The sequence below is a fragment of the Stegostoma tigrinum genome, chromosome 2 (assembly GCF_030684315.1).
Source record: "Stegostoma tigrinum isolate sSteTig4 chromosome 2, sSteTig4.hap1, whole genome shotgun sequence".
NCBI classification, from domain to species: domain Eukaryota; kingdom Metazoa; phylum Chordata; class Chondrichthyes; order Orectolobiformes; family Stegostomatidae; genus Stegostoma; species Stegostoma tigrinum.
In genome coordinates this window covers 128,978,162-129,004,488 of record NC_081355.1, presented here as the reverse complement: position 1 = coordinate 129,004,488, position 26,327 = coordinate 128,978,162, and the positions used below count along the sequence as shown (strand labels likewise).

At 41.9% G+C, this 26,327-nt stretch overlaps 1 protein-coding gene across 4 annotated transcripts in view; it reads left to right on the top strand.

Moving 5' to 3' along the window:
- The window catches only part of nrp1a (neuropilin 1a), a 184,250-nt gene extending 161,714 nt beyond the window's left edge, over window positions 1–22,536 (top strand). For 2 of the 4 annotated variants that reach the window (XM_048554486.2, XM_048554466.2), the window contains exons 13-17: window positions 12,289–12,456; window positions 14,274–14,545; window positions 15,843–15,939; window positions 17,088–17,141; window positions 19,686–22,536. In XM_048554486.2, the coding sequence (XP_048410443.1) occupies window positions 12,289–12,456; window positions 14,274–14,545; window positions 15,843–15,939; window positions 17,088–17,141; window positions 19,686–19,963 (869 nt within the window). In that variant the 3' untranslated portion in view covers window positions 19,964–22,536. Of the gene's footprint in view, window positions 1–12,285; window positions 12,457–14,273; window positions 14,546–15,842; window positions 15,940–17,087; window positions 17,142–19,685 lie in introns of all 4 variants that reach the window. The other 2 variants (XM_048554476.2, XM_048554458.2) reach the window with 1 other exon arrangement.
- The last annotated feature ends 3,791 nt before the right edge of the window (window positions 22,537–26,327 follow it).

Here is a 26,327-nt window from a genome sequence, read left to right as displayed (position 1 = left end):
AGAGGACCAATTTACCTCTCTCTTGGCAGAGGTGTGTCTTTGAAAGACTGATGTGAGCACCTCACATACACTGTGCCAAGAAGCTGCGCTGCTGTATTGTGCTCAGAGATACAAGTTTCCATCTGGGAAAGAGGGATCGTGCTTTATATTATTCCATTTACTTCAAAGTTCTATCAGCAGATTCAATCAAGTTTAAAATGTCATGTTTCTCTTGTTACGTGAAAAGTTTAATAAGTACATTCCCTACATTTGTTTTGAGAGTTTAAAGCCTAATAGGGAACATGATAAGGTCAAGGTCCACGCTGAGCTGATGGCTAGGCATCTGATGTTCTCTGAGCTGCTGATGAAAATTCATTGAAAAGCTTTATAAAAGACATGTATAGATCTTAGCACCTATCAGTTGAGACTGTGCTACACAGTATTAGTAATAAGTGCCTTCTAGTAGATTAGTGTGTTTTTACATGCGAGCAATTAAATGTGTATATTTATTCATTGGTTAGCCTGGTCCTTTCAGCCCTAAAGTGTACAGAGGATGGAACAAATTGTCCATCCTAAAGCCTGTGTTAACTCCTTTATAATGTAAATCTTTGTCCATTTTACTAAAATAGTACCATGACAGTGAGCAAAAGACTGAAAGAACTGCAGATTCTGGAAATCAGAAACAAAGGCAGAAATTGCCAGTAAAACTCAGCAGGTCTGGCAGTATCTGTGGAAAAAAATCAGAGTTAACATTTTGGGTCTAGTAGCCCCTCCTCAGAACAGGTCGGAAGAATGATCAATGGACCGAAAACATTAACTCTGATTTCTCTCTGCAAATGCTGCCACACCTGCTGAATTTTCCCAGCAATTTCTGTTTTTTTTGTGACTTTAATATTGACAATGTGCTTGAAAGCCCGAGTATCCAATACTCCCTTGATAATTGAAGCCAGCTTATGAAAGGGGTATCAGTGAGCCATGAGGGAGTTTCAGCTTTAATCCTATGGCAGTCCAGTGCAAAATGTGATTGCAGTTATTACATGGGTGCTGAAAGACCTCATTCAACAGTATGCACAGAGCCTGCTGCTGAATGCACTGTCACAACGTGGGGATGATATATTTTTCAGCACATCACCCATTGTGTGCTTCTCCCCACAAATGCGACAAAATAATGACTGACCAACTTTAAACAGTTCTTTCAATCGCCTGCAAAATCAGAGACTCAGCCTGAAAGCAAGTCATTCACTGAAAATGTATGCAGCTGATGACCCCAATGTTGTCCAGAAGTGACCTTTTGATGGGTTGGGTGGGGGTGGTGAGTTATTTTCAAAGTGCTGCAATGTGAACTAAGGTCTTGGCTTCAAATGTTGGGTCAGGTCATGGTCAGGAGGCATCGCGGCCTCTGAAAGCTGCTTGGACCAACAAATACAGAGGCTTTGCTTGTGACAGGAGGCCAGTGACTGCCTGAACTGCACTTTGTGAAGTGACAATCTGAATATCAGCAGGTCAATGTATCACGGTATTTCAAGGAGCTAATTTTCAGTGCAGTACAATGTTTTGCAAGTTATTTTTTAAAATCTGTTGCACCAGAAGCAGCAGCTCTGTGATTGGTGAGGTAAAAGCATCACTCAAGGCACTTTCAGATTTCAATAAAGCTTACCAGTGATGCAAAATAGGCTGCCCCATATGTCTTATTTCTTGTTTCACTTGGAGAAACATTCGCTTAGTGAAATGTGTCAGTGCGACCTCAAGTCAATTCACATTGTGTCAACAGGAACTAGGACAGTGACCTGTATTTCAGCTCTCCACTGCCCCCAAGTGTACAGAGAGAGAGAGAGAAAAAGAGAGGGAGGGACTCCATTCCCCAAGGACAAGGGTTGGCTTAAACAAAATATAAGCAATTCTCAGCGCATTGCGAATAGAAGAATATCAAGCCTTCAATTAGTGGCTGTTTTTGAATATAAATTACCCAATTATCATGGTAATTTTCTTCAAAAGTGTTGATGATGATCATAATTGAGAGTTGAAAATATCCTTTGTGCCAATATATGTAAACCTAGAAATTAGCGTCTATGATACTAGCAGGCACCCAATTCACAGATATGTGTGATGTACTCCTGCCTTCTATTTAAAGCAGGGAGAAACATTTTAAATAGTGCTGCAATTCCACTGAGTGGTGTGTCCCACAAGGAAGATTGGCAGTTCCTAAGTATCAAAGATGGGCAGATGTACCGAAGACTTTGGTTACAAGTTAAGAAAAATCTTGAGCCCTGAACTGTTGATGCATTGAACAGCGTAATATATTTCACAGTTCACTTTATTTTCTTTGGCTCACAGAAAGGCACTAGTTTGTTAAGAAACTCCAAATCAAACAAGTGAGAAAATCATACATTTTACAATCTTACAATATTTGCCCTGACAGCATTGTTATCTTTTGCGTAGCTAATGTTGTCCTTTGGAAGCTAGGCCAGGGCACAGTCAGGAATGTGTCAACACTTCTAGGGGATCCCCACCCAACAATGTTTCAAAGGCAAGTTGTTTGGGAATGTGATGTCCCAAACCTTTTCACATTCAGTCAGGAATATGGGGCAGCCACTGCCCGTTCTTAATTACCCTGGGGAAACTGGTTTCTCTATCTGCTGCTCTCCACTTGGTGTAAGTAGACACTCAATGTTATTGGGGAAGTAATTCCCAGATTTTGACCCAGCAACAGTGATGTATTTCCAAGTCTGGATGGTGAGTGACTATGAGGGGAGCTTGAAAGCGGTGGTGTTCCCATGTATCTGCTGCCTTTGCCCTTCCAGATGGAAGTGGTCATGGGTTTGGAAAGTACCGTCAAAGGACCCTAAGAGAATTTCCATTGTTTCTTAGCCCCAAGATATTTGATGATGTTAGGCAATATCTGTGATCTGGTGACTACGGGTAATGTGCACTTTATCATCCAAAACACAAAGGATATCACAAAGATTCCCACAACTTGCCCATCAAGGACTGCCTGGCCCAGGAGTTCACCATGTAATCTGTAGCCACGTGAGAAGAATTCCTGGCTGAAGTAACAAGCCTAGTTGTCCAAGAGAATCCTTTCTAATTGTTCTACCATGTCCTGAAGAGATACTGCGTAATAGATTTACGAATATAGTGATAGGTATTTCACTGAAGTATATATTGACTAGTAGTAAATGAAGTTAAATGTAAAATGCTTAAAAACATCTAACTTTCAAATTGATTTTTATATAGGTTAGCCTTAATATTATATTAACAGTGCATTAAAATAATCTATTACATGTTTAAGGAAAAATCTATTAAAATATAGACAATGCCAAAGATTCTTCTTCACTTTTTAGCAGCTTGAAGTGGGAGGTGAATGAACACTAAATAGCTTTGCAGTTGAGAGCTTCTGATGGAAATTTATTTAATGCCTTTTAAGTTGAATACATCTCTAATATTACATATGTTTCCAGAAATTTCTGGTAATTTTTACCAGCAGCTTTCTGGAGGAGTAAGATTTCATTGAGTGAAATAAATTAATCATCTTGAGATTATGGAGACAGTCTGACTGGTAAGCAGTGTAAGGAAAGACAGGGGGCTGGTTGCGAATTACTCCTTTCACGCAGCCAGAATTGAGAGAGCTCTTTCTTCATTCATTCAAGGGACATGGGTGTTACTCGCTGGCGAGCATCTATTACCCATTCCTAGTTACCCTTCAGAAGATGGTGGTGAGCTGTTGTCTTGAACCACCACAGCCCATGTTCTGTAGGTAGACTCACACTACTGTTCCAGAGAGAATTCTAGGCTCTTGACCCAGTGACAGTGAAGGAATGATAATATAGTTGCCAGTCAGGATACCATGCGTTGGGGTATAGGTGAGAGGATTGGTCCAAGGCATGGTGTTAATGAGATAAACCCAATGCTGATTTCTGCCCCATCACCACCCATTGTGTCTCTGGTTTAGTAGACAGGTGCAGCGTTGTCCTATCTCCTGGAGGAGCTCAGTGACTCATAGAACCTCTACAGGTGGAAACAAGCCAATTGGCCCCTTGAGTCCACACCAGTGCCCTGAACAGCATTACCCCCCACCCCCCCAGATCCCAATCCTATCCCCACAATCCCGAATTTACCACGGCCACTCCCCCTAGACTGCATACCCCTGGACACTGCAGACAATTTAGCATGGCCAACTCGCCTAACTTGTACGTCTTTGAACTGTGGGAGGAAACTCACACAGACACAGGGAGAACATGCAGACTCCACACAGACATTTGCCTGAGGTTGGAATTGAACTCAGGTCCCTGGCGCTGTGAGGAAGCAGTGCCAACCACCGAGCCACCACACTACCTACTGCTGATGACCTTTAATTCTATTTTGCAGTTTACTGGGAATATCATTTGCTTTGCTAGCTAATATGTGGTGGGCCTCAATGTTAAGTTATTAATAATTATTTTTGAGGGATGATGGTGAATAAGATCATAAGAAAAAAAGCTGGGTCACCACCATTCCAGCTCCATTCATCACTGAGCACTACCCTCCCACCACATCATGATTGTGATCAACATTCGTCCCTCACTACATCCCTCTCAATTTCCCCAGATCCCACCTGCTTTGCTATTCAAGGTCACATAATGTTGCACTGGCACAAATTCAGTGAGCCACACCAAGATGCCCGTGTGGGGCAGGCTGGCCGCCAGTTCTATTTCCATGAGATACGGGCCTCAAATTGGTCCAGTTGTCCCCAGTCCCAATTCACTCATCGGGCCTAACCAGCTTCCAGTCACAAGAATACCTCAGTAGAATTTGTGGCATGGCAGGATGCTGCAAATCGATAGTTGAGTAAATCTTGAGATTTTCATTTCTACCCTGAGGGGAGAGGCGATCACCTTAGTGGTATTATCGCTGGACAATTAATCCAGAGACCCAAGTAAGGTTGTAGGGACGCAGGTTCAAATCCCACCTCGGCAGATGGTGGAATTTGAATTCAAAAGACTGGAATTAAGAGTCTAACGATTACTATGAATCCATTGTCGATTGTCTGGAAAATAAACCCGTCTGGTTCACTAATGTCCTTTAGGGAAGGGAATTGCCATCCATATCTGTTCTGGCCTACATGCGATTCCCAACACACAGCAATGTGGTTGACTCTTAACTGCGATCTGGGCAATTAGGGGTAGGCAATAAATGCTGGCTTAGCTAGTGACACCCTCATTCCATAAATGAATTCAAAAAAAGAGTCCTTCCTGTCAGTAATCCGATTTCTAAATCTCAAAGAATGTGGCTGTAATTGTGCAAGTAACACTGAACAATGGAATTCCTCCTCAGCAACGTGTACAACATTGCAACACAGGCTAACCAAAAGAATTCGCGTCGCAGTCTTTACAGGTACCATTTTCCTGGTGGTCCCTCGGCAAATTGGTTTAGATTTATGGGTCTATGCTAAAGGAAACTGTCAAGCCATCCTTTAACTGTACTATTGACAGCCCTGAGAGACTGCGAGGTGCTGCAATCACCACAGGAGAGAAAGTCAAGGGAGATCTAATCAAAGTTTTGACAGCATCTGAACATAAAAAGTGAAAGCTTTTCTCCCACTGATCAGTAAATCAGTAATGTGGGGACATAAATCAGAATTACTGCTAAAGGCTTTAAGGGAGAGGTTTGTATATATTTTTTCTTGTTTCATACAACTGGTTATTAGAACCTGGAATGTCAGTGAAATTGAAAACGAGTCAGTCATCACCTTTTAAGAGGCACTTTGATAAACAGTTGATGAAAATAGTTACTCCCTGGCCTCATTACAGGTTTTTAAAATTATAATATAAGAATTTTATTGATTGTGCAGTGTGGATTGATAAAATAGTGTCACATACAAGGAAGCCATTCGGCCCCATTAAGTTTGTGCTGGCTTTGTCAAAGACAAACCCAGTAAGTCCCACTGCCTTCAGACCCCTTCATTTTTTTTTTCTCCTTCCGGTATTTATCATTTACTTTTTAAGGTGGCAATTGAATTTATATCCACCATCCAACAGGCAGTGTATTCTAAATCCTAAATACTTGTTGCTTAGACAGGGTTTTGTTTTCAGGTTACGTTAGATTCTTTGGGGCTCTCTCTGCTTCCCTAAACTGGGTCATCATCTTCTCAGTCACTGAAACCAATTTCATTTTATTTACTAAAAGTTTCATGAATTTAGCAAATCTTACCAAGTCTCCTCTTCGCAATTCTTTGCTAGACGGAGAATGACTTTAGCTGCTGCTCTATTCTATCCATGTAACTATAACTCCACAGCTCTGGAACCATTCTAGTAAATCTCTTTTACAATCTCGTCCTAAGCTTTCTCATCCTTACTGACACCTGGAGCCCAGATTGAGACACGGTATTCTATCTGGGTTCGAATTGGAGTTTTATAGTGTAGCTTCCTGCCTTCTGTGGCCTTGAATATGGGAGGAAGCAGGTATGAGAGTCAGGGCCCAAGGTGGTGCAGGGTGGCAGTTCTGAGATTAGAAAACTGAGAAGTGTGGTTTTCTTAAATATTGTGCCATTTTTCACTGTCACTTTTCTGCCTGCAGGCTGGTCAGGTGAGAGATTCTACATCACGAGGCTTTGATTCAGTTGTCCTGGAAACTGAAGGTTTAGTAGCAGGGTGGGTGGGAGCAGTGGCATTGATGTTTGGAGAATGGCCCAATCACAGCATTGAGTGTAGGGAGTGTGTGTTCACATTGGATAGGGCAGAAACCCAATCACAGCAGGGATAGTGGTCAAGGGGCAATCCATTTGCAAGGATGCTTTGCCATGAGAGGCGAGTTAGAGATAGTTCAGTGATGAGAATAGTGTCCCATGTGCAGGGACAAGGGAAGCAGCTAGATCCTGGGTCTGAGACAAACATACCTTCTCCCATTTCACTTACCTCACAAATGTAGCCCTCTCACCTCCTTTCATCTGCCACGTTTCGTGGGACACTTAAAATGATGGTTGAAAGAAGGGTACACACTTGCATTAGTGATAATGGGAACTGCAGATGCTGGAAAATCCAAGAGAATAAAGTGTGAAGCTGGATGAACACAGCAGGCCAAGCAGCATCTCAGGAGCACAAAAGCTGACGTTTCGGGCCTATACCCTTCATCAGAGAGGGGTATGGGGAGAGGGAACTGGAATAAATAGGGAGAGAGGGGGAGGTGGACCGAAGATGGAGAGAAAACAAGATAGGTAGAGAGGAGAGTACAGGTGAGGAGGTAGGGAGGGGATAGGTCAGTCCAGAGAAGATGGACAGGGCAAGGAGGTGGGATGAGGTGGTAGGTAGGAAATTGAGGTGTGGCTTGATGTGGGAGGAAGGGATGGGTGAGAGGAAGAACAGGTTAGGGAAGCAGAGACAGGTTGGGCTGGTTTTGTGATGCAGTGGGGGGAGGGGAAGAACTGAGCTGGTTTTGGGATGCAGTGGGGGAAGGGGAGATTTTGAAGCGTGTGAAGTCCACATTGATACCACCGGGCTGCAGGGTTCCCAAGCGGAATATGTCGCGAACCATTTCAACTCCCCCTCCCATTCCTCAGACAACATGTCCATCATGGGCCTCCTGCAGTGCCACAATGATGCCACCTGAAGGTTGCAGGAACAGCAACTCATATTCCGCTTGGGAACCCTGCAGCCCAATGGTATCAATGTGGACTTCACAAGCTTCCAAATCTCCCTTTCCCCCAATGCATCCCAAAACCAGCCCAGCTCGTCCCCTCCCCCCACTGCATCCCAAAACCAGCTCAGCCTGTCTCTGCTTCCCTAACCTGTTCTTCCTCTCACCCATCCCTTCCTCCCATGTCAAGCCGCACCTCCATTTCCTACCTACCACCTCATTTTGCCTCCTTCACCTGTCCGTCTTCTCTGGACTGACCTATCCCCTCCCTACCTCCTCACCTATCCTCTCCTCTCCACCTACCTTGTTCTCTCTCCATCTTCGGTCCGCCTCCCCCTCTCTCCCTATTTATTCCAGTTCCCTCTCCCCATCCCCCTCTCTGATGAAGGATCTAGGCCCGAAACGTCAGCTTTTGTGCTCCTAAGATGCTGCCTGGCCTGCTGTGTTCATCCAGCTCCACACTTTATTTTCTTACACACTTGCATTACAACATGTTCCAGGGTTTAGAGCATTTAAAAAGAATAGGGAGGGGGGAAAAAGAGGAGGGGGTGTAGCACTACTAATCAGAGAGGGTATCACAGCTACAGAAGCTTCCATTGTCGAGGAAGATCTGCCTACTGAGTCAGTATGGGTGGAAATTAGGAACAGCAAGGGAGTAGTGACCTCGTTAGGGGTTTACTACAGGCCCCCCAATAGCAGCAGGGAGATTGAAGAAAGCATAGGTCGGCAGATTTTGGAAACGTGCCGCCGTAGTAGGGTTGTTGTAATGGGTGACTTTAACTTTCCCAATATTGGTTGGAACCTCCTTCGAGCAGAAGATTTGAATGGAGCTGTTTTTGTAAGGTGTGTTCAGGAGGGTTTCCTAACTCAGTACGTTGACAGGCCGACGAGGGGGGAGGCCATTCTAGACTTGGTGCTAGGAAACGAGCCGGGGCAGGTTACAGATCTTGTGGTGGGAGAGCATTTTGATGATAGTGACCATAACTGCCTCACATTCTACATAGCTATGGAGAAGGAGAGGATTAGGCAAAATGGGACGATATTTAATTGGGGAAGAGGAAACTATGATGCAATTAGACATGAGTTAGGAAGCATGGACTGGGAGCAATTGTTCCATGGTAAAGGCACTATAGACATGTGGAGACTGTTTAAGGAACAGTTGTTGCGAGTGATGAATAAATATGTCCCTCTGAGACAGGCAAGAAGGGGTAAAGATAAAGGAACCTCGGATGATGACAGCGGTGGAGCTTCTCGTCAAAAGGAAGAAGGTAGCTTACATAAGGTGGAGGAAGCTAGGGTCAAGCTCAGCTCTAGAGGATTACAGGCAGGTGAGGAAGGAGCTCAAAAATGGTCTGAGGAGAGCCAGGAGGGGGCACGAGAAAGGCTTGGCAGAACGGATTAGGGAGAACACAAAGGCATTTTACACTTATATGAGGAATAAGAGAATGGCCAAAGAAAGAGTAGGGCCAATCAGGGATAGCATAGGGAACTTGTGTGTGGAGTCTGAGGAGGTAGGGGAAGCCCTAAATGAGTTTTTTGCTTCTGTCTTTACGAAAGAAACAAACTTTGTAGTGAATGAAACCTTTGAAGAGCAGGTGTGCATGGTGGAATGGATAGAGATAGAGGAAGCTGATGTGCTGAAAATTTTGTCAAACATTAAGATTGACAAGTCGCCAGGCCCGGACCAGATTTGTCCTCGGCTGCTTTGGGAAACGAGAAATGCAATTGCTTCGCCACTTGCGAAGATCTTTGCATCCTCGCTCTCCAATGGAGTCGTACCTGAGGACTGGAGAGAGGCAAATGTAATTCCTCTCTTCAAGAAAGGAAATAGGGAAATCCCCGGCAATTACAGACCAGTAAGTCTGACGTCTGGTCGTCTGCAAGGTGTTAGAAAGGATTCTGAGGGATAGGATTTATGACCATCTGGAAGAGCATGGCTTGATTAAATGCAGTCAATACGGCTTTGTGAGGGGCAGGTCATGCCTCACAAACCTTATCGAGTTCTTTGATGATGTGACTAGAAAAGTTGATGAGGGTCGAGCTGTGGATGTGGTGTATATGGACTTCAGCAAGGCATTTGATAAGGTTCCCCATGGTAGGCTCATTCAGAAGGTCAGGAGGAATGGGATACAGGGGAACTTAGCTGTCTGGATACAGAATTGGCTGGCCAACAGAAGACAGCGTGTGGTAGTAGAAGGAAAATATTCTGCCTGGAAGTCAGTGGTGAGTGGTGTTCCACAGGACTCTGTCCTTGGGCCTCTACTGTTTGTAATTTTTACTAATGACTTGGATGAGGGGATTGAAGGATGGGCCAGCAAGTTTGCGGATGACACAAAGGTTGGAGGTGTCGTTGACAGTATAGAGGGCTGTCGTAGGCTGCAGCGGGACATTGACAGGATGCAGAGATGGGCTGAGAGGTGGCAGATGGAGTTCACCTGGATAAATGCGAGGTGATGCATTTTGGAAGGTCGAATTTGAAAACTGAGTACAGGATTAAGGATAGGATTCTTGGCAGTGTGGAGGAACAGAGGGATCTTGGTGTGCAGATACATAGATCCCTTCAAATGGCCACCCAAGTGGACAGGGTTGTTAAGAAAGCATATGGTGTTTTGGCTTTCATTAACAGGGGGATTGAGTTTAAGAGTCATGAGATCTTGTTGCAGCTCTATAAAGCTTTGGTTAGACCGCACTTGGAATACTGCATCCAGTTCTGGTCGCCCTGTTATAGGAAAGATGTGGATGCTTTGAAGAGGATTCAGAGGAGGTTTATCAGGATGCTGCCTGGACGGGAGGGCTTATCTTATGAAGAGAGGTTGACTGAGCTCGGACTTTTTTTATTGGAGAAAAGGAGGAGGAGGGGGGACCTAATTGAGGTATACAAGATAATGAGAGGCATAGATAGAGTTGACAGCCAGAGACTATTTCCCAGGGCAGAAATGGCTAACACGAGGGGTCATAGTTTTAAGCTGGTTGGAGGAAAGTATAGAGGGGATGTCAGAGGCGGGTTCTTTACACAGAGAGTTGTGAGAGCATGCAATGCGTTGCCAGCAGCAGTTGTGGAAGCAAGGTCATTGGGGACATTTAAGAAACTGCTGGACATGCATATGGTCATAGAAATTTGAGGGTGCATACATGAGGATCAATGGTCGGCACAACATCGTGGGCTGAAGGGCCTGTTCTGTGCTGTACTGTTCTATATTTAATGTTCTATGTTCTAACATTTAAGTGACCAATCGCCCTTATCATGAGCTGTTTGGTCACTTGCCATCATCTCACCTCCATTAAACTTGGAAGTAGTTGGATTCAGTTTCTGTTTCAGGTTTTCTGAATTTTAACTCTGCTTCTGAACCAAACACCACCATTTTCGGAAGTTAAGATTTAACCATCTCCTCTATTAATAATGGCCAAGATTCCACATGGTTTATTAACTGCTTATTAAACCATTCTCCCATCATCAACGTTTCGGGCCTAGACCCTTCTTCAACCATTTTCTGAAGTAGGGTCTAGGCCTGAAACGTTAGCCTTCCTGCTCCTCTGATGCTGCTTGGCCTGCTGTGTTCATCTAGCTCTACACCTTGTTATCTCAGATTCTCCTGCATCTGCACTTCCTGCTATCTCTCCCATCATCAACTATTGGTTGATAAGCAGTTCCAGTCTCTGTACTTGCCCTTCCCACCCTCTTCAAAATTGTATTATTTTCCTGGTATAGCCTCTTGTTGTTCTTCCTGCCCTCACATTTTTAATTTATCACTGTATGCAACGCGTAAATTGTGCTTTTTAAATGGCTCCCACGCTATCCTCAGTTGAATGTGGATGTTTTTGGTCACATGACAATGCAGCACTTGGCTCAAACCGTGCCAATAACAACGAGCCCTCCATGTTCTCATGATTATGATTAAGCTGTCCAGCCTGTCCTGTCAGAAACATAGAATCCCTACAGCGTGGAAGCAGGCCATTCAGCGCATCGAGTCCACAGCAGCCCTTCGAAAAGCATCCCAACCAGACCCACCCCCTGCCCTATCCCTGCATTTTCCACACTAAGACACTGTGGGCAATTTAGCATAACCAGTCCTGCACATTTTTCAACCGTGGGAGGAAACCAGAGCAACTGGAGGAAATTCACGCAGGTATAGGGAGAAGAAGGTACTGTTAAAAATACCCCACTCACATCATTGAAAGATGGTACCACATGCCTGGAAATGTGGTGGAGGCATGCTCAGTTGAGTTTTTCAAGAGAGCATTGGCTGTTTTTTGGGATAATAATGGGGGAAAAAAGCAAGAGATTAGCACTAGATAATAGAGCTGGTACAGACATGATGGACAAAATGGCCTCCCCCTGCAATGTAATCATTCTGTAATTAAAAGGACAAGGCAGGTTGAAACTTTCATGAGAAAAACAACACAGTAGCACTGAAAATCTATAACACTGAATTGGTGCAGCAGAGTTATTTGTAGTTGCCATGGTTACACTTGACATTAAAGTCAATGCAGCCTTCTCTCTGTGAGTAGGCAGAAATTTTGTATGTCTTGACTGAATTGTATTTATAAAATCGGGTTGATGATTGCTGGATCCTGAGGAGACCATGTAATATTGAACATAGATGAAGAATGAGCTAACCCAAGGTTCTCCTCACTGCTTCACCATATACAGTGGTGTGTACCTACCCACTCCTACTGTATGTTCTGTTTGTATTGCAGCAGTCTTCTCCCCCTTTGATGAGGTGCCCGGATTCAACTGCAAGTTTGGGAGCATAGCCCTGAAGAGTTTCTGTGATTGGCACCTCGATAAATCTGCAGACTTTCTATGGAAAGTACATTCAGGGAAAGGAGAATCCACTAATACAGCACCCACAGGGAATTATACAATGGGTAAGACTTGCGAGGTGATGTTCTGCATTTCGTGATCCATTCAATATCAATTTATTTCGCTACTGGAAAACTGTCTTAAGATAACTGTCCTCAGTGCTGTCTCAGTTCTTCTGCTGCTGAAAGTCTCATCCACGTACTTGACACCTCTGACTTGATTGCTCTAATGCTCTCCTGGCTGGCTTCTCACTTTCCATCCTGTATAAACTTGAATTCTTCCATACTTCTCCTGTCCATGTCCTCACTTGCACTAAGTTCTGTTCAGCCATTTCCTTGTGTTTTTGTTATTGGTTGGATCTGAACTTTACTGGTAAAACCAGCATTTCTTGCCCCATCCCTGACTTCCCTTGAGAAGGCGATGGTGAGCTACCTTTGAAAAGCCGCAGTCCGTGTGGTGCAGGTTCATCTACATTGGCTGTCAATCCAGCAATAGCTCAATTGCAAAATTCTCACCCTTATGTACTGATCCCTCCATGTCCTGGCCTCTCCCTATCTCTGCCATCTCCTCCAACCCAACAACTTTGCCAAATATTGGTGCTACTTCAAATCTGACCTTTCGCACATTCTGGATTTTCATCAGTATGCCATTGACAGTGAGTCTTCAGCACTATAGACTCTTGGAATTCCACTGTAAATCTCGTCATCTCTCCACCTCACCTCCTTCATTTAAGAAATTCTTGTTGACCAAGCTTTTGGTTCCAATATCATCCTTAGTGACACTGTATCAAATTTTGTTTAGTAATTTTCCTGTGAAGTGCCTTGTTCAAGTTGTTGCCCATTGCTTAGACAAAAGCGATGATTGAGTATGAAATGTTGTTGGGAGAATCTATGAGATACTTTAATTAAAAACTGAAAGCTTTGGAGAAACAGAGCAGTTCTAGCAGCAAGTGTGAAACGTTATGAAGTAGAGCTAAATTGGACTTGAGCCCTTAACTCTGTTTCCATCTCTATAGAGGTTGCAGGACCCTCTGGGTTTCTCCAGCAGTTTCTGTTCTTACATTGAATCTCCATAGCCACAGTACTTGCTTTTGTTTGTGATCAGACACTTATGTTTCTCTTGATCAATCAGAATTTATAATAACCTGGGACACATTATGCTCTATCTTATAATGGGAATGTTCACGTTCAAAAAATCCAAATTGGGATGACTGCAGATTTCCAACTGGCTATTTGCTGCAAGGTGAAGTTTCCTTTTTTTAAGGAAAAAAAGATCAGCATTGAACTGCAAAGTAATTATTTTAGTGTTTCAACTGGTTAAATGACTGGCTGGTTCATACAGATGAAGCTGTCAGGTTTAATCCACAACTCTGTGCTGAGTTAGCTATCTTACTTGGGGAAGTAATTGGAACATACAGTGTCCCTAGTTCATGAATGAAATTGCTCATTACCAACCAGCAGTGTCCCTGGAAAAGCAGGCTTTGTAGATCTTGGGTGAGGTTTAACTCAAATGCAGATCAACACCATACAAGCTATCTCATCAGGAGCAGCTGTGATAGTTCCAGAAATAGTTACTGATTGAGATGATCAAATGCTTCACAATCTGTACAACTGAAGTGGAGAGGGCGGGAATGTTCCCTGTGAAAAGCAACAGATCGAGGTTTGAGCAGTGAGCAACTAGAAATTGATAACCATTCAGAGTCATGGAGATCTGGAGATCAGGGAGCAGGTGGAACTTCTGATTAAGACATTGACTGGTAGTTAATGGGAGATGTAATGCATACAAGTAGAGGCAGTGGAATTGATTTTCTCTCATCCTATACATTCTTCTGCATTGTAACTGAAAGCTGTTTGAAATATTTGATGTTTACTTGTCCTTGCAGGGAAAGACCACTTTATTTATACTGAAACAATTGGACAGAAAGAAGGACAAGTTGCCCGACTCTGGAGCCCTCAATTATTACCCATCCATTCAGGACGTTGTTTGGTCTTTTGGTACCAAATCCATGGAATGCATGGCAGCAGTTTAAATGTGATCCAGAGAAAACTATCAGTTGATGTCAAGCCTGAGGTCCTTTGGACCATGAGAGGATCACAGGGAAACCATTGGCAAGAAGGTCGGGTGCTCCTTCCTCGATCGCTAGACAACTCTCAGGTAACTTTGAGAGTTTGTAACAACATTACACACCTTCTGAAACTGTTTATGAAATTTAACTGTTTTCAACATGCCAAAGTAGCACCTAGTTCAGTCATATATCTACCATGAGTTCAAATCTCTTCACACACATAAGGAGAAAATCAGAGACGTTGTCACTTTCGTTGTGACAGTGCTATGGCTTCAAGAAGTTATTTTGTTCTTTTTTTTGAAGAGAGGTTGTCAGGCAAGCATCTACCAAAATCACTAGAGTAAACAGCTTGTGAGTTTTTTTAAAGTCAGAACAATAGAAGCAGCCTGGCTGGGTGTGGCCAGCTCTCTCAGACCAGGATTTCTATTTTTCCTTAGTTTTTAGGTTTAACTTTAGGCGGTTGCTGCTGTAAGCTTAAAGAAATGAAAGTCATTTTCTACCCTCTCTATTATAGCCAAAAGGTGGGGTTTTCTCTTCCTAGGCTGCCAGATTATATGTGAGACAAAATCTGCTTATGTCTGACTTTGCCTTTTTGCCAAAGGCTGTGTTTATGGAATATTCCTATATTTGAACACTCAATTAGTAAAAGTTACAACATCTGTTATTCTGTTAAGTTCTCAATAGAGTTCAGCTATTCTAAATTCTTCTTCCTTTAGTTGTATTTTAACTACATTGTTTAAATAAATTGTGTTTTTAGTTTGACCAGTCGCAACGCAACTGGAATATGGCACATTACATGTGCCTTAAAAATAAGGAGTTAGGGTCCAGGCTTCCTTCTTAAATATTTTGAGGGGGTCTGGTCTGGTCCATTCAGTACAAATAGAATTGTGAGAAAGCATGGTCCACATTAAACATTGGAGTACAGATATCAGAGTTCATTTTGTCAAAATGTGACTTTGAGGTGGCAAATTAACATGGATTAGCAGAAGTGTAGCTGTTTGATTAGAGCACTGGATAGGTGGGACAAATGCCTAACTCAGTATGATTTTGATAACTTTTCTAACAAAAGAAACAAGTGAACAAAAGAATGAGGTTAAAAGGCATGGGCAAAAAAATGTAGAGAAGTGGGAGATTTCCAACAAAATGGTTCCCATTGTCAGACTGTTAGAAAACCACCAGTAGGATTTGAATATGTAGAGTGGAATTTGGAATTGCTGTCCAGATGTTTTTGACTTCATCAACTTGACAAATTTTGCAGAAGTTTTCCATTATTATCTACACTTCAGTTTGACTCTGAACTTTTGACTTTTGAAAGAATCATTAATTTATGTGAAATGGCTGTGGTAAATGCTTTGTTCAGGTGGTTAAAGCACTTTTTTTTCAAAGGTGGGCCTGGAAGTAATGGTTGGAAGAGGAATCCAGGGAGGTGTGGCAGTGCATGATGTGGAGATAATGAGCAGCCGGAATGCGATCGATTGCATGGGTAAGTGTTCTGCAAAATGTGCCTTTCTGATTTATATACAGACCGAGGCACTCAGACAAAACCTCTGCCAGGCTGTGCACTACTGACATAGTCTTATACTCATTGGGTAAGTGTAGCCAATAACAGGTGTGCTTAGCCTTCAATCGTCTATTCATTAATTGCAATAGGAAAATAAAATGGTGGGCAGCAAATCTGTGATTTTCCAATAAGCTGCCCGCTGCATGAGAGGGTCAGAGTCAGAGTAGATTCTCAGCATATCTAGCCTTCATTAAGTGTAACCTTGCAACTTGTAACTTTCTTATTTGTCAACAGTAGCCTTCACTGTTGTTCGTAGATAGTGAGAAGAGTAGTTCCATTTTGACTTTTATTCCTGATTAATCTGAAGTTTGTCATATAAAAAAGTAAAGTCTTCCCAGACAATAGGGCTGCTCTCTCATTATAGAGAGCGATGACTGGTGGTGGTTCGACCTGAGAATCACCATGTTCACGTGAAGAGGGGATGTTCAGAAATAGAACTGTATATAGTAACCATGTACCAAGCCCACCATACTTCAAGAATGACATTTGTTGTGTGAAACATTGGTAAAAACAAAACATAATGTTTGACTTAATAAGAAAAAAGTACACTACTTGGACCCTGAAAATTATGTGCTCCATTCAAGTACAACAGACTCCCAACAAAAACATGATGTTGTTGATTAACCTCTCCAAGTTATTTGGCTGAGATCAGAAATGGTTATAGAGATTGAATGTTGTTTGAAATCTAGCAATTCTCAGCTATTAGGTGGAAGAATGCAAGTCTGGGGAACAGTAAGCCTGACTTGAATAATTTAAATGTGAGGCTGGATGAGTATTGAGAATTCTTGAAGGCCAATCTTTGTAGATTGGGGAGTATTTACACTGGAGATTAAACTAATGGAGTTGACTCCATGAGTAGGCAGTTTCGACTGCATAAAGAATAACATGTTGTACCTTCACTGGCACAGAATTGGCTGTGAAACCAGCAATCTGCACTAATGGGTACCATCTAATTTAAAATGAGATTTAATTAGAGATGTTTACAAGGTGGCTCTGCAGAGGAGAAATTTAAAGCATGAAACTTTCAGGAAACATTGCTGATGCTGATGGAATGTTTTAAATTTCTATAGCTCCCAGGGATGTCTTTCCAGGTTCGGATGGTTCTGTAGCAATCTTTCCCACTGGTAAGTTTCTTTAACAGTGAATGTAGCAAATGAAACAGAACTTTAACATGTTTATTACCCAAAGCACAGACATTGCAAGATGAAGATCAGTACTGATGCTTAAAAAATTGTTTTAAATGCTTCTGAACGCACGGCCAGTTACATTTTCTTTAGCTTGTCAACCTTTACATTAGTTGTAAGAAATTAATCTGAAAAACATTCAACGATACATTTTAGACCTTCAGGCAAGTTAGTCAATCGGATAGGGAAATTAAAAAAATCATTTGTGCTCAGAAGATAAAAGGAAAATAATTAGGAAACTGACATTTTCCCATCCACCATCAGTTCCGTGGAAGGTTCACTGGACCCGAAACGTTAACTCAGATTTTTTCTTCACAGATGTTGCCAGATCTGCTGAGCTTTTCCAGCAACTTTGTTTCTTTCAGGTTTTATTAGGATTTATATTAGGTATGTACAAATACTCTCGCCACTTAATGTTCCCACACTTTTCCCAAACGTAGCTTTTCCAATGTTGGCCAGGGAAGCAATAATTAGAGCAGTCCTCAATGGTTAAAGAGAAGGACATGCTCAATCAGTCATCTGAATAGTCATAGGAACAGGAACAGACCCTTCGGTCCCTGTTCTGCTGATCAATTCAACCATACGGAGTCTGTAGCATAACACCATTCTTCCCAACTTCTTTTAAAGGCAGCTCAGCTGATCCTCTTAAGATGTTGCTGTTTTAAGAAAAAACACTGTGAAAAATGTTTGAGGTTAAGCTCTGCATTAAAATGTTTTAAAACAAAATGAACCATTCTTTGGAGAGTGTTTGAATGCCGCAGTTAGACATCATTCTAACACTTCTGGGAACTGTGGGAGGATTTTTATCTGATTGCGATGTGTAATGAGCATTATAAACAAAGATCGGCAGATTTACTTGAGTATTTATTTTTAATGCTTTCCCTTTGAACATTGTTTGATGATGGGAAAAGATAGAGTTTCCATTGTTAATGAAGAGATGGAACAGACTTGGGTAGGTTTTAATAGCTTTGTCTGGTTCCTATGCTTACAGTGTGACTATGTCCAGTGACTGGGCAAAATCATTCTCATGAGTTTCAAATTCAGCCTAGAGTAATCAGTTAGACATTGATTGTGATCACTGTGTTTATGGAATTTAGCCTGTGCTGGCTGTATAACCATACAGGAAATGATCTTTGAATGCCCCAACTTAGTGGGTGTGGACTGTCACTGAAAAAAATCAGCTTTATTATATATCTCACTCAAAAAGTGAGGTTGGAGTGGGAAATTAAAACAATTTCAATGATGCAATATTGGGTGTCTTGCTTGTGATTGGAATTTAAAGCACATTTCTGGAGCAAAAGGAGCATTACATTGAACGTGTACCACAGTTGACCCAGAAGAGTATGATCTTGACACTGGGTGCTCGAACAGGAGTTGTGGTCCAGGTTGCAACAGTATCATCCTTTCTCTTTATCCCTACAAAAAAAAACACACATACACAACAAATAGGGAAACACATCCCTGAGGATTTGCTGTACTTAACTGGTCTCCAAAAATGTAGTCATGTAATTTACTATCACTAGCTGATACCCACAAAACGTTAGAGTGAAATCTGTACATTTAGCCTATTCCATCGTCTCATTCGCCACTCCTCATGCCGTCCCTTCCCCCTCTGCCATTCCTGTTCTGTATCTCTCACATAGTTTTGATTTTCTGTGTGGGGATTTGGCCTTGTTACCCAAGAAAAGACATATTTGTCATTTGAGGAGTTCAGTGAAAATTCACGTTCATTACTGGAGTGGCAGCTTTGTTGTACGATGAAAGATACAGTCAATTTTCCCTCTATTCTCTAGAGTTTAGAAGTTTGAGAGGGACCAGATTGAAACACGTACAGTTCTGACAGGGGTGAATGCAGGGATGATGTTTTCCTTAGCGAGGGTGCTGTATTTAGAACAAGAGATCCCATTATCAGGATACAAGGTAGACCATTTAGGACTGAAGTAAGGTGACCACGTAGAATTCTCCATCACATAAAGCTCTGGAGGCCAAGTAACAGACTATATTCAACAAAGTAATAGATAGATTTCCACTCCCTAACGGCTGTAAGGAATATGAGGAAACAACATGAGTAGGATGGGAATGAGGTTTATTGTCACATGTACTCACATCAGTGTAGTGACAAGTTTACACAGTCACCACTTACAGTGCCGTCTTTGGTAAAACAGTACCTTGGTACAGGATCTTAGGAATAAATTTGAAAAATAATGAAATAAAATGTTCAGCATTAAGTCTTTCACACCATCTTAGGTACAGGATACCTAGGTACAAAATCTTAGGAATAAGTTAAAAAAAAGAAAAGTTCAGCATTATAGTTCTTAAGCAGGTCGTGCAGAGATAGGGGATCAGATAAAACCATGTTGGATGGTGGCAAAGGAATGATGGGCTGAATGGCCTAGTCATGCTCCTATTTTCTCTGTTTCTACGAATAGCCCAAAAGACTAGGTTTTTGAACTGTTATTAATGTACTTCTTTTAAAAATTTCAGCTGTGAACCCTGAGGATCCCACTGACAAAACCTTTTTTGAGAATTCTGGAAATGTACTGAAGACTCTTGACCCTATCCTTATTACAATCATAGCTATGAGTGCACTGGGTGTGATTCTGGGAGCTATCTGCGGAGTTGTCCTATACTGTGCCTGTTGGCACAGTGCTCTGGCTGAAAGGAATCTATCTGCTCTCGAGAGCTACAATTTCGAACTGGTGGATGGAGTGAAACTGAAAAAGGATAAGCTAAACTCACAGAACTCATACTCAGAGGCGTGAAAAAGAAGCACTCGAGGGCTTTAAAGTGGCTGCGGAAGAATGTCTGAAACTGTGGAATTCTTTGAGTTTTTATTTGTACAATTGTTTGTCTTAGGAAAGACAAGAAGAGCTCTGGATAATGCTGGTCTGTGACTGAGCCAAGCTTTTCTCAGGAGCAACTGATAAAGCAATCAAACGGGATGCTATGTAAAAAAAAATGAATTATGTACAGTCGGCTTTTTAATTTTTAAATTAAAGTTTTAAATAAACAAATGCTGGTGTTGAGACCAAGTGAGATCATTTTACAAGTATTTATCGTTTTCTGTAAAGAGTTATAAATTTGTATCATTCTATTTGTATAATGACTTAGCTTCATAAAATATGTTTCCAAAGGGCTTTAAAAACCTATGTTTTTGTATATTAGTCCAGATTTTATACTTTGAGTATACAGTATATTGATTTTTCCCACCCTCTTCCTACTTTGAGAAAAATTAGCATAAAGCCTCATTGGACACTGAGGGGGCCGTGACCTTTATAACAAGAGTAAATGATATGATTTGGTGACATGCTACACAGGGCAACTGTCTGTGTGCTGATAACATTGTGATTGGCTTCGGGCCAGTGGCCTGGATTTACAATTGCTTGCACTGAAATACATGCCACAAGGTTGATTTTTTTTTCCTTCTCGGTTAGGAGAGTGTGCTAAAAGAACGGTGTTAGAGACAGATTGATTCGACATTGTTTCTGTTTATGCAATATTAGTTTAAACAAAAAAAAGAAAAAAGGTTTTGTTATTGAAAAGTTATTAAAGATATCTATAATTATACGGTTGACATGTTTCTTGTATGGTATTGTTTCACGTTTTGTATCGCTGTGAAAGTTTCTCTTCTGGATTGTTTTTCCTATAAAAAAACACATTTTATTGGCATTATTGCTTGAGTAAATCGTTGCTTTGAAACTGAAGAGAAGAAAAAGCCTTAACTGAAAATGTTTGTATTCTTGACACACAGAAAGCCTAGACAATTCACACTGTTGTGTTGTATCTTGTACTTAAATCTATGACTACTGCCTTCCAAAGATTCAATTAAATTTAATCTTTTCCTACAGTACTCTATTTGTGGTTTGTTGTAGTGGGACCTCAGAGCCCAGTCGACTCGTGAGCTGCAGTGTCCTCTAATTTCTATAAATTGACCATTAAGACCATGCTAATCTCCATACTAGCTATTCCTGGCATTCAGCAGGGTCAGAGTTCATGATATGTAACAGTAACACTGAGTCACTCCAAAACCGATGAGCAGTGGGAAATGTTGCTATATTAATTGTCAGTAAACAATGAGGCCATTAATAGTGCCACAAATCAGTATTTAAATCTTTTCAAATTTTAAAACATGACTGGATGCTAAAAGGATCTGGAACAAACACTTTTTTTTCAACAAGTTATTATGGAACACTGCAGATTCAAACTACTAATTTGTCACTTTGTCTTGTGTGATTGCAAACAGCATTCTTGCAACAGGAATCTATACTGAAATTCCTGCTGTATTGCTGAGGAAGGTTTTTAACATTATATGTCACTGTATACTGTTAACTTAATGGGTGAAAGGCATGATCCAAAGTAAGATATAGGGGGGAAATAAAAAAAATGATATGGAGAAAATAATGTATTATTTATGACTGGAAACAGTATTCAAATAGCATTCTGTTGGATTTGTAAAACTGTTTAGTAATGCATATGGAACATGTTAAAACTTGCTGTCCAGGATATGCGGCCCACCATTGATGACTTTACTGACTGATGAATGTTGAGAGTGATGAATGTTTCCTCTCTGTCTCTCCCTCTCTTGCAGTTCAGTAAGTGAAATCAACGAAATACAATTAGGAGACAGAGCTAACCTAGTCTCCATAACGTAGTCAAAAGGGTCCCTGTGGGAAGGTGCTTCGTTGCCATTTTAATTGCCTAGAAAGGTGTAACTAAAATGCAGCATGAGGAGAACAGACTGTGAGGCTCAAAAGTAGCCCTTGGTAAAAAAAACCCTACCTGAAATACATGTGAAGAACAGAAAGGTAGCAAGGAGCATTGAGTTAATGAGAAAATCCATTATGTGAGTGGACAGGGAATGGCTCCAAGAATTTCCATTGATATTCCAAACATTGAGTATCATTAACGTTTTGTTTGGAACAGCAATCTCAAAAAAATTGGACAATAAAGTTTGGAAATGGAAGGCACTTATTGTCACCTGGAATGACAAATTGGATTGAAAATGTAAAACCATTGCCCTTCGAATAGTACTAGATATTCCAACAAGGACTTTTGAAATAATGTTCCATAATGTAAAAAAAGCAACAATAAAAATGCTGTCTTGTCACCGTAAGCCTTTCCTGCTCAAGTTTGGGCAATAATGTCTGGAGGTCTTAAATGAAAATAATAGAGACCCCTGAGAAAGTTTGGATTTAAGACAGTGAAACCACCTTAAAGAGAAGTTGAACGTCCTCTCTTTCTTTGTAATTTTCATATTTGTTTGTATTTTATCAAAGGAAGATCTGTGATATGTATATATTTCTATGCTGTGTATTAAAGAGAAGGGTTTTCACAATGGCTTCCCCGCTTTTTATTTCTTTTATTTCTACACCCATCCTGAAAATCTCAAAAGCAATTAGCAAGTAAACTAAATTAAGGACTTTTCCTGGACTATTCAGGGATTAATCCCAGCTAACAAATATCTAATTTGCCAGATTGTCCAGCAAAAGAGCAGAAAAATTAGCTGCTTATACAACAATGCCCTTACATTATCCTGTAATCTAGTGAAATAGTTTAATGTGTTTAGGTATCTTCTTCCTATAGTCATGGTCACCAAAAAAAGTGGCATCTGACAGTGAACTTGCTGCAGTTGGATTTGTGCAAGAATTGAATAACAGTTCTGCCAGAGAAAAATAAAGCTGTCAACCATTGCCCTGTTCTCAGTAAATAGTGTGTTAATCTGAAATATTGAGTGTGGTGCATGAACAATGGTAGCTGGATGAAATTCCAGTCACTATTCTAAATTCTAATTCTAGGATTCTGAAATCACAAGCTTGTGAAGAACAGTTTTCAGTCCATACAGCTCCCTTATCATAGCTGCCATTTCTACGAGCAGCATCAATGTAAAAAGGCCTAAACTGATCAAAATCCCATATTGGATTGATGCAATTTGTCATTATTAGAACATTATGGTTACATTAGTAGACTAATAGTTCAGAGGCCCCAGGACTGACATTCCAGAAGCAGGAGTTCAAATCCCACCACGTGCCTGGGAATTTAAATTAGGTTAACCAAATAAATCTGTAACAAAAAGCAACATCAGTTATAGTAATTCTTACGTTACAGTATCATTATAAAAACCCATTTAGTTCATTAATGCCCTCTCAGAGACAAAAACTGTTAACCTTAGCCAGCCTAACCTAGATGTGAACTCCACACACACAGCACTGATGTTTACTGCTTACTGCCCTCTGATGTAACCAAGCCAACTATTTAATTATAGTCCCAAAGACTGGTGAAGTAACAGCCTGATGTAGTCATACTCAAGGACTTATATTTTGCACCTGACCTCCCAGGTACCACCATCGCAATCCCTGGATACGTCCTGCCTCAGAGACAGGCAGACCCACTAGAAATGGTAGCACACTGGTTTACAATCAAGATGGAGTTGACCTGAGAACACTCAGTAATGATACTGAAGTCACTCATAAAGTTTCAAGCATCAGTTAAGTGTGGTCAAGAAATCTTCTGCTGATTGCTACTATTTGTGCCCTTCACCCTACTTCACCCCCCACCTTCACCCAGCTGATAAATTACCTTTCGTTTGCATTGAAAACCAACTGCGGGAGGCACTGAGGGTGATGAGGGCACAGAATTTATATAGTTTGGGTGGGGGTGGGGTCTTCAAATGGTCACCAATAGTGATTCGGCAGCACTAGCGCTGACTAATATAGCTGAGACATAACTGTAAGAACAGGCCTGGGGTAGGTGGTGCGGGAACTAACAAGAGGAAGATCCATATTTGACCTTGTTCTAACCAATCTGCCAGGTGTGGATGCATCTGTTCATGATAGTATTACTAGGAGTGAACACCACATTGTCCTTGTGGAGACCAAGTGTCAGCTTTGCATTGAGGATGCATTCCATTGTTTTGTGTGCCACTACCACTATGCTAAATAGGATCGATTTCAAACAAAGCTGGATATTCATGCAGGGCTATTGATGGCAGAAATGCATTCAAAGACATTCTGTAACCCCATGGCCCTGAATATCCCTCATTCCACTATTATCACCAAACCAGAGATCACCCTTGGATCAATAAAGAGTGCAGGAGGACGTCAGCAACAGCATCGAGCGTTCTTAAAAATATGAGATCAATTTGATGAAACTACAAGACAGGACTTGCCAAACAGCGTAAACAACAAGTCATAGACAGGAATAAGTGATTTACAACATATGGATCAAATCTAACATCTGCAGTCCTGCTATATTCAGTGAGACAATAGGCAGTAGTAACCCACCAGTGGGGGATGGCTTCACAAATGACATCATCCTTATTGAGGGGAGAGCCCATCACATGAGTACAAAAGGCAAGGCTGAAGTTTTTGCATCCACCATCAAACAGACATTCTGCGCCATTAATCCATCCCAGCCTCCTCCTGAGGTCCTCACTATCACTGTCACGACCCTTCTGCCAGTTTTACTGCTTTACATGAAACCAAGAAATGGCTGAATGCTCTGGAGACTGCAGAGGTGGTACACTCTGACAACAGAGATAATGATGAAGGGTCAGCTTTCCTGCTCCTGAGATGCTGCTTGGCCTGCTGTGTTCATCCAGCTCCACACCTTGTTATCTCGGATTCTCCAGCATCTGCAGTTCCTATTATCTCGGATACACACTGACAACAGTTTGACAATCGTACTGAAAGCTAGTGCTCCAAGATTTGCTGCGCTCCAACTCACCAAACTGTTCAAGAACCATTACAACGTCATCAGCTACCTGACAAGAGGAACATTGCCCAGGTATATCCTGTACAGAAGAAGCAGGACAAATCCAATCTAGCCAATTACCACCCTATCAGTTTACTCTCGATCTGCAGCAAGAGAAGGGGTTAACTGCAGAGTTAGCAAGCAGCACTGACTCAGAAACAACCTGCTCACTGATACTCAGTTTGGGTTTTGCCAGAGCCACTCCACCCCAACTTCATTCCAGCCTTGGCCCAAGTATAGGCAAAGGTGGAAAAATGAGGGTCCCTGTTCTTGTCGTCAAGACAGCATTTGTTGGACGTGGCACCTTGAAGCCCCAAAATACCAACATTCAAGCGAGGAGGAGGCACTTCGAGCCTTCTCCACTATATAATGATGTCATTGGCAGAGTTGTCTGCAGCCACTAATCCACATTTGCACCGATCTCTGATAATGTTGCCAAGAATCTCTCTCCCCCACCTGAAAAATATTTAAAGACTCTGCTTCCACCATCTTTCTGGGAAGTGTTTTAAAGACTCATGACCTCTGGGAGGAAAGAAATTCCCCTCACCTGTTTTAACAATGCATCTCCTCATTTTGAAGCTACAACCCCTAATTCTAGATCCTCCTATAACAGGAAACGCATAACTGGAGGATCATCTGGCCTCAATCTAGGCACTGGAAAAGACAAAGGTAGAAACAGCCTATTTGACCCTGTAAATTCCTCCTCACTGACATCTGGGGGTTAGTCCAAAATTGGGAGAGCTGCCTGATAGACAAGTCAAGCAACAGCCAGATATAGTCATACTCAGAATCATCCCTTGCAGACAATGTCCCAGATGCAACCATCACCATCCCTGGTTCTGTCCTACCAGCAGGACAAACTGAGCAGAGGGGGCGGTGCAGTGGTATACAGTGAGGAGGGTGTTGCTGTAGGAGTCCTCAACATTGAATCCAGGATTCCATGAATTCTCATGGCTTCAGGGTGAACATGGGCAAGGAAACCTCCTGTTGATTACCACATACTGTCCTCCCCCAGCTGATGAATCAGTACTCCTCAATGTTGAACAACACTTCTTGGAAGCACTGAGGATGTCAAGGGCACAAAATGTACTCTGGGTGGGGGGTTCCAACATCTGCCACCAAGAGTATGTCAGCAGCAACAGTACTAATCCAGCTGGTCAGGCCCAAAAGGATGTAGTTGCTAGACTGGGTCTGTAGCAGGTGGTGAGGGAACCAACAAGAAGGAATCCTTACTAATCTGCCAGCTGCAGTTGCATCTGTCCATGACAGTATCAGTAAGGGTCACCATCGTACAGCCCTCGTGGAGATGAAGTCCTGCGTTCACATTGAGAACAACCTCCAACGTGTTGTGAGGCGCTATCACTGTGCTAAGTGAGT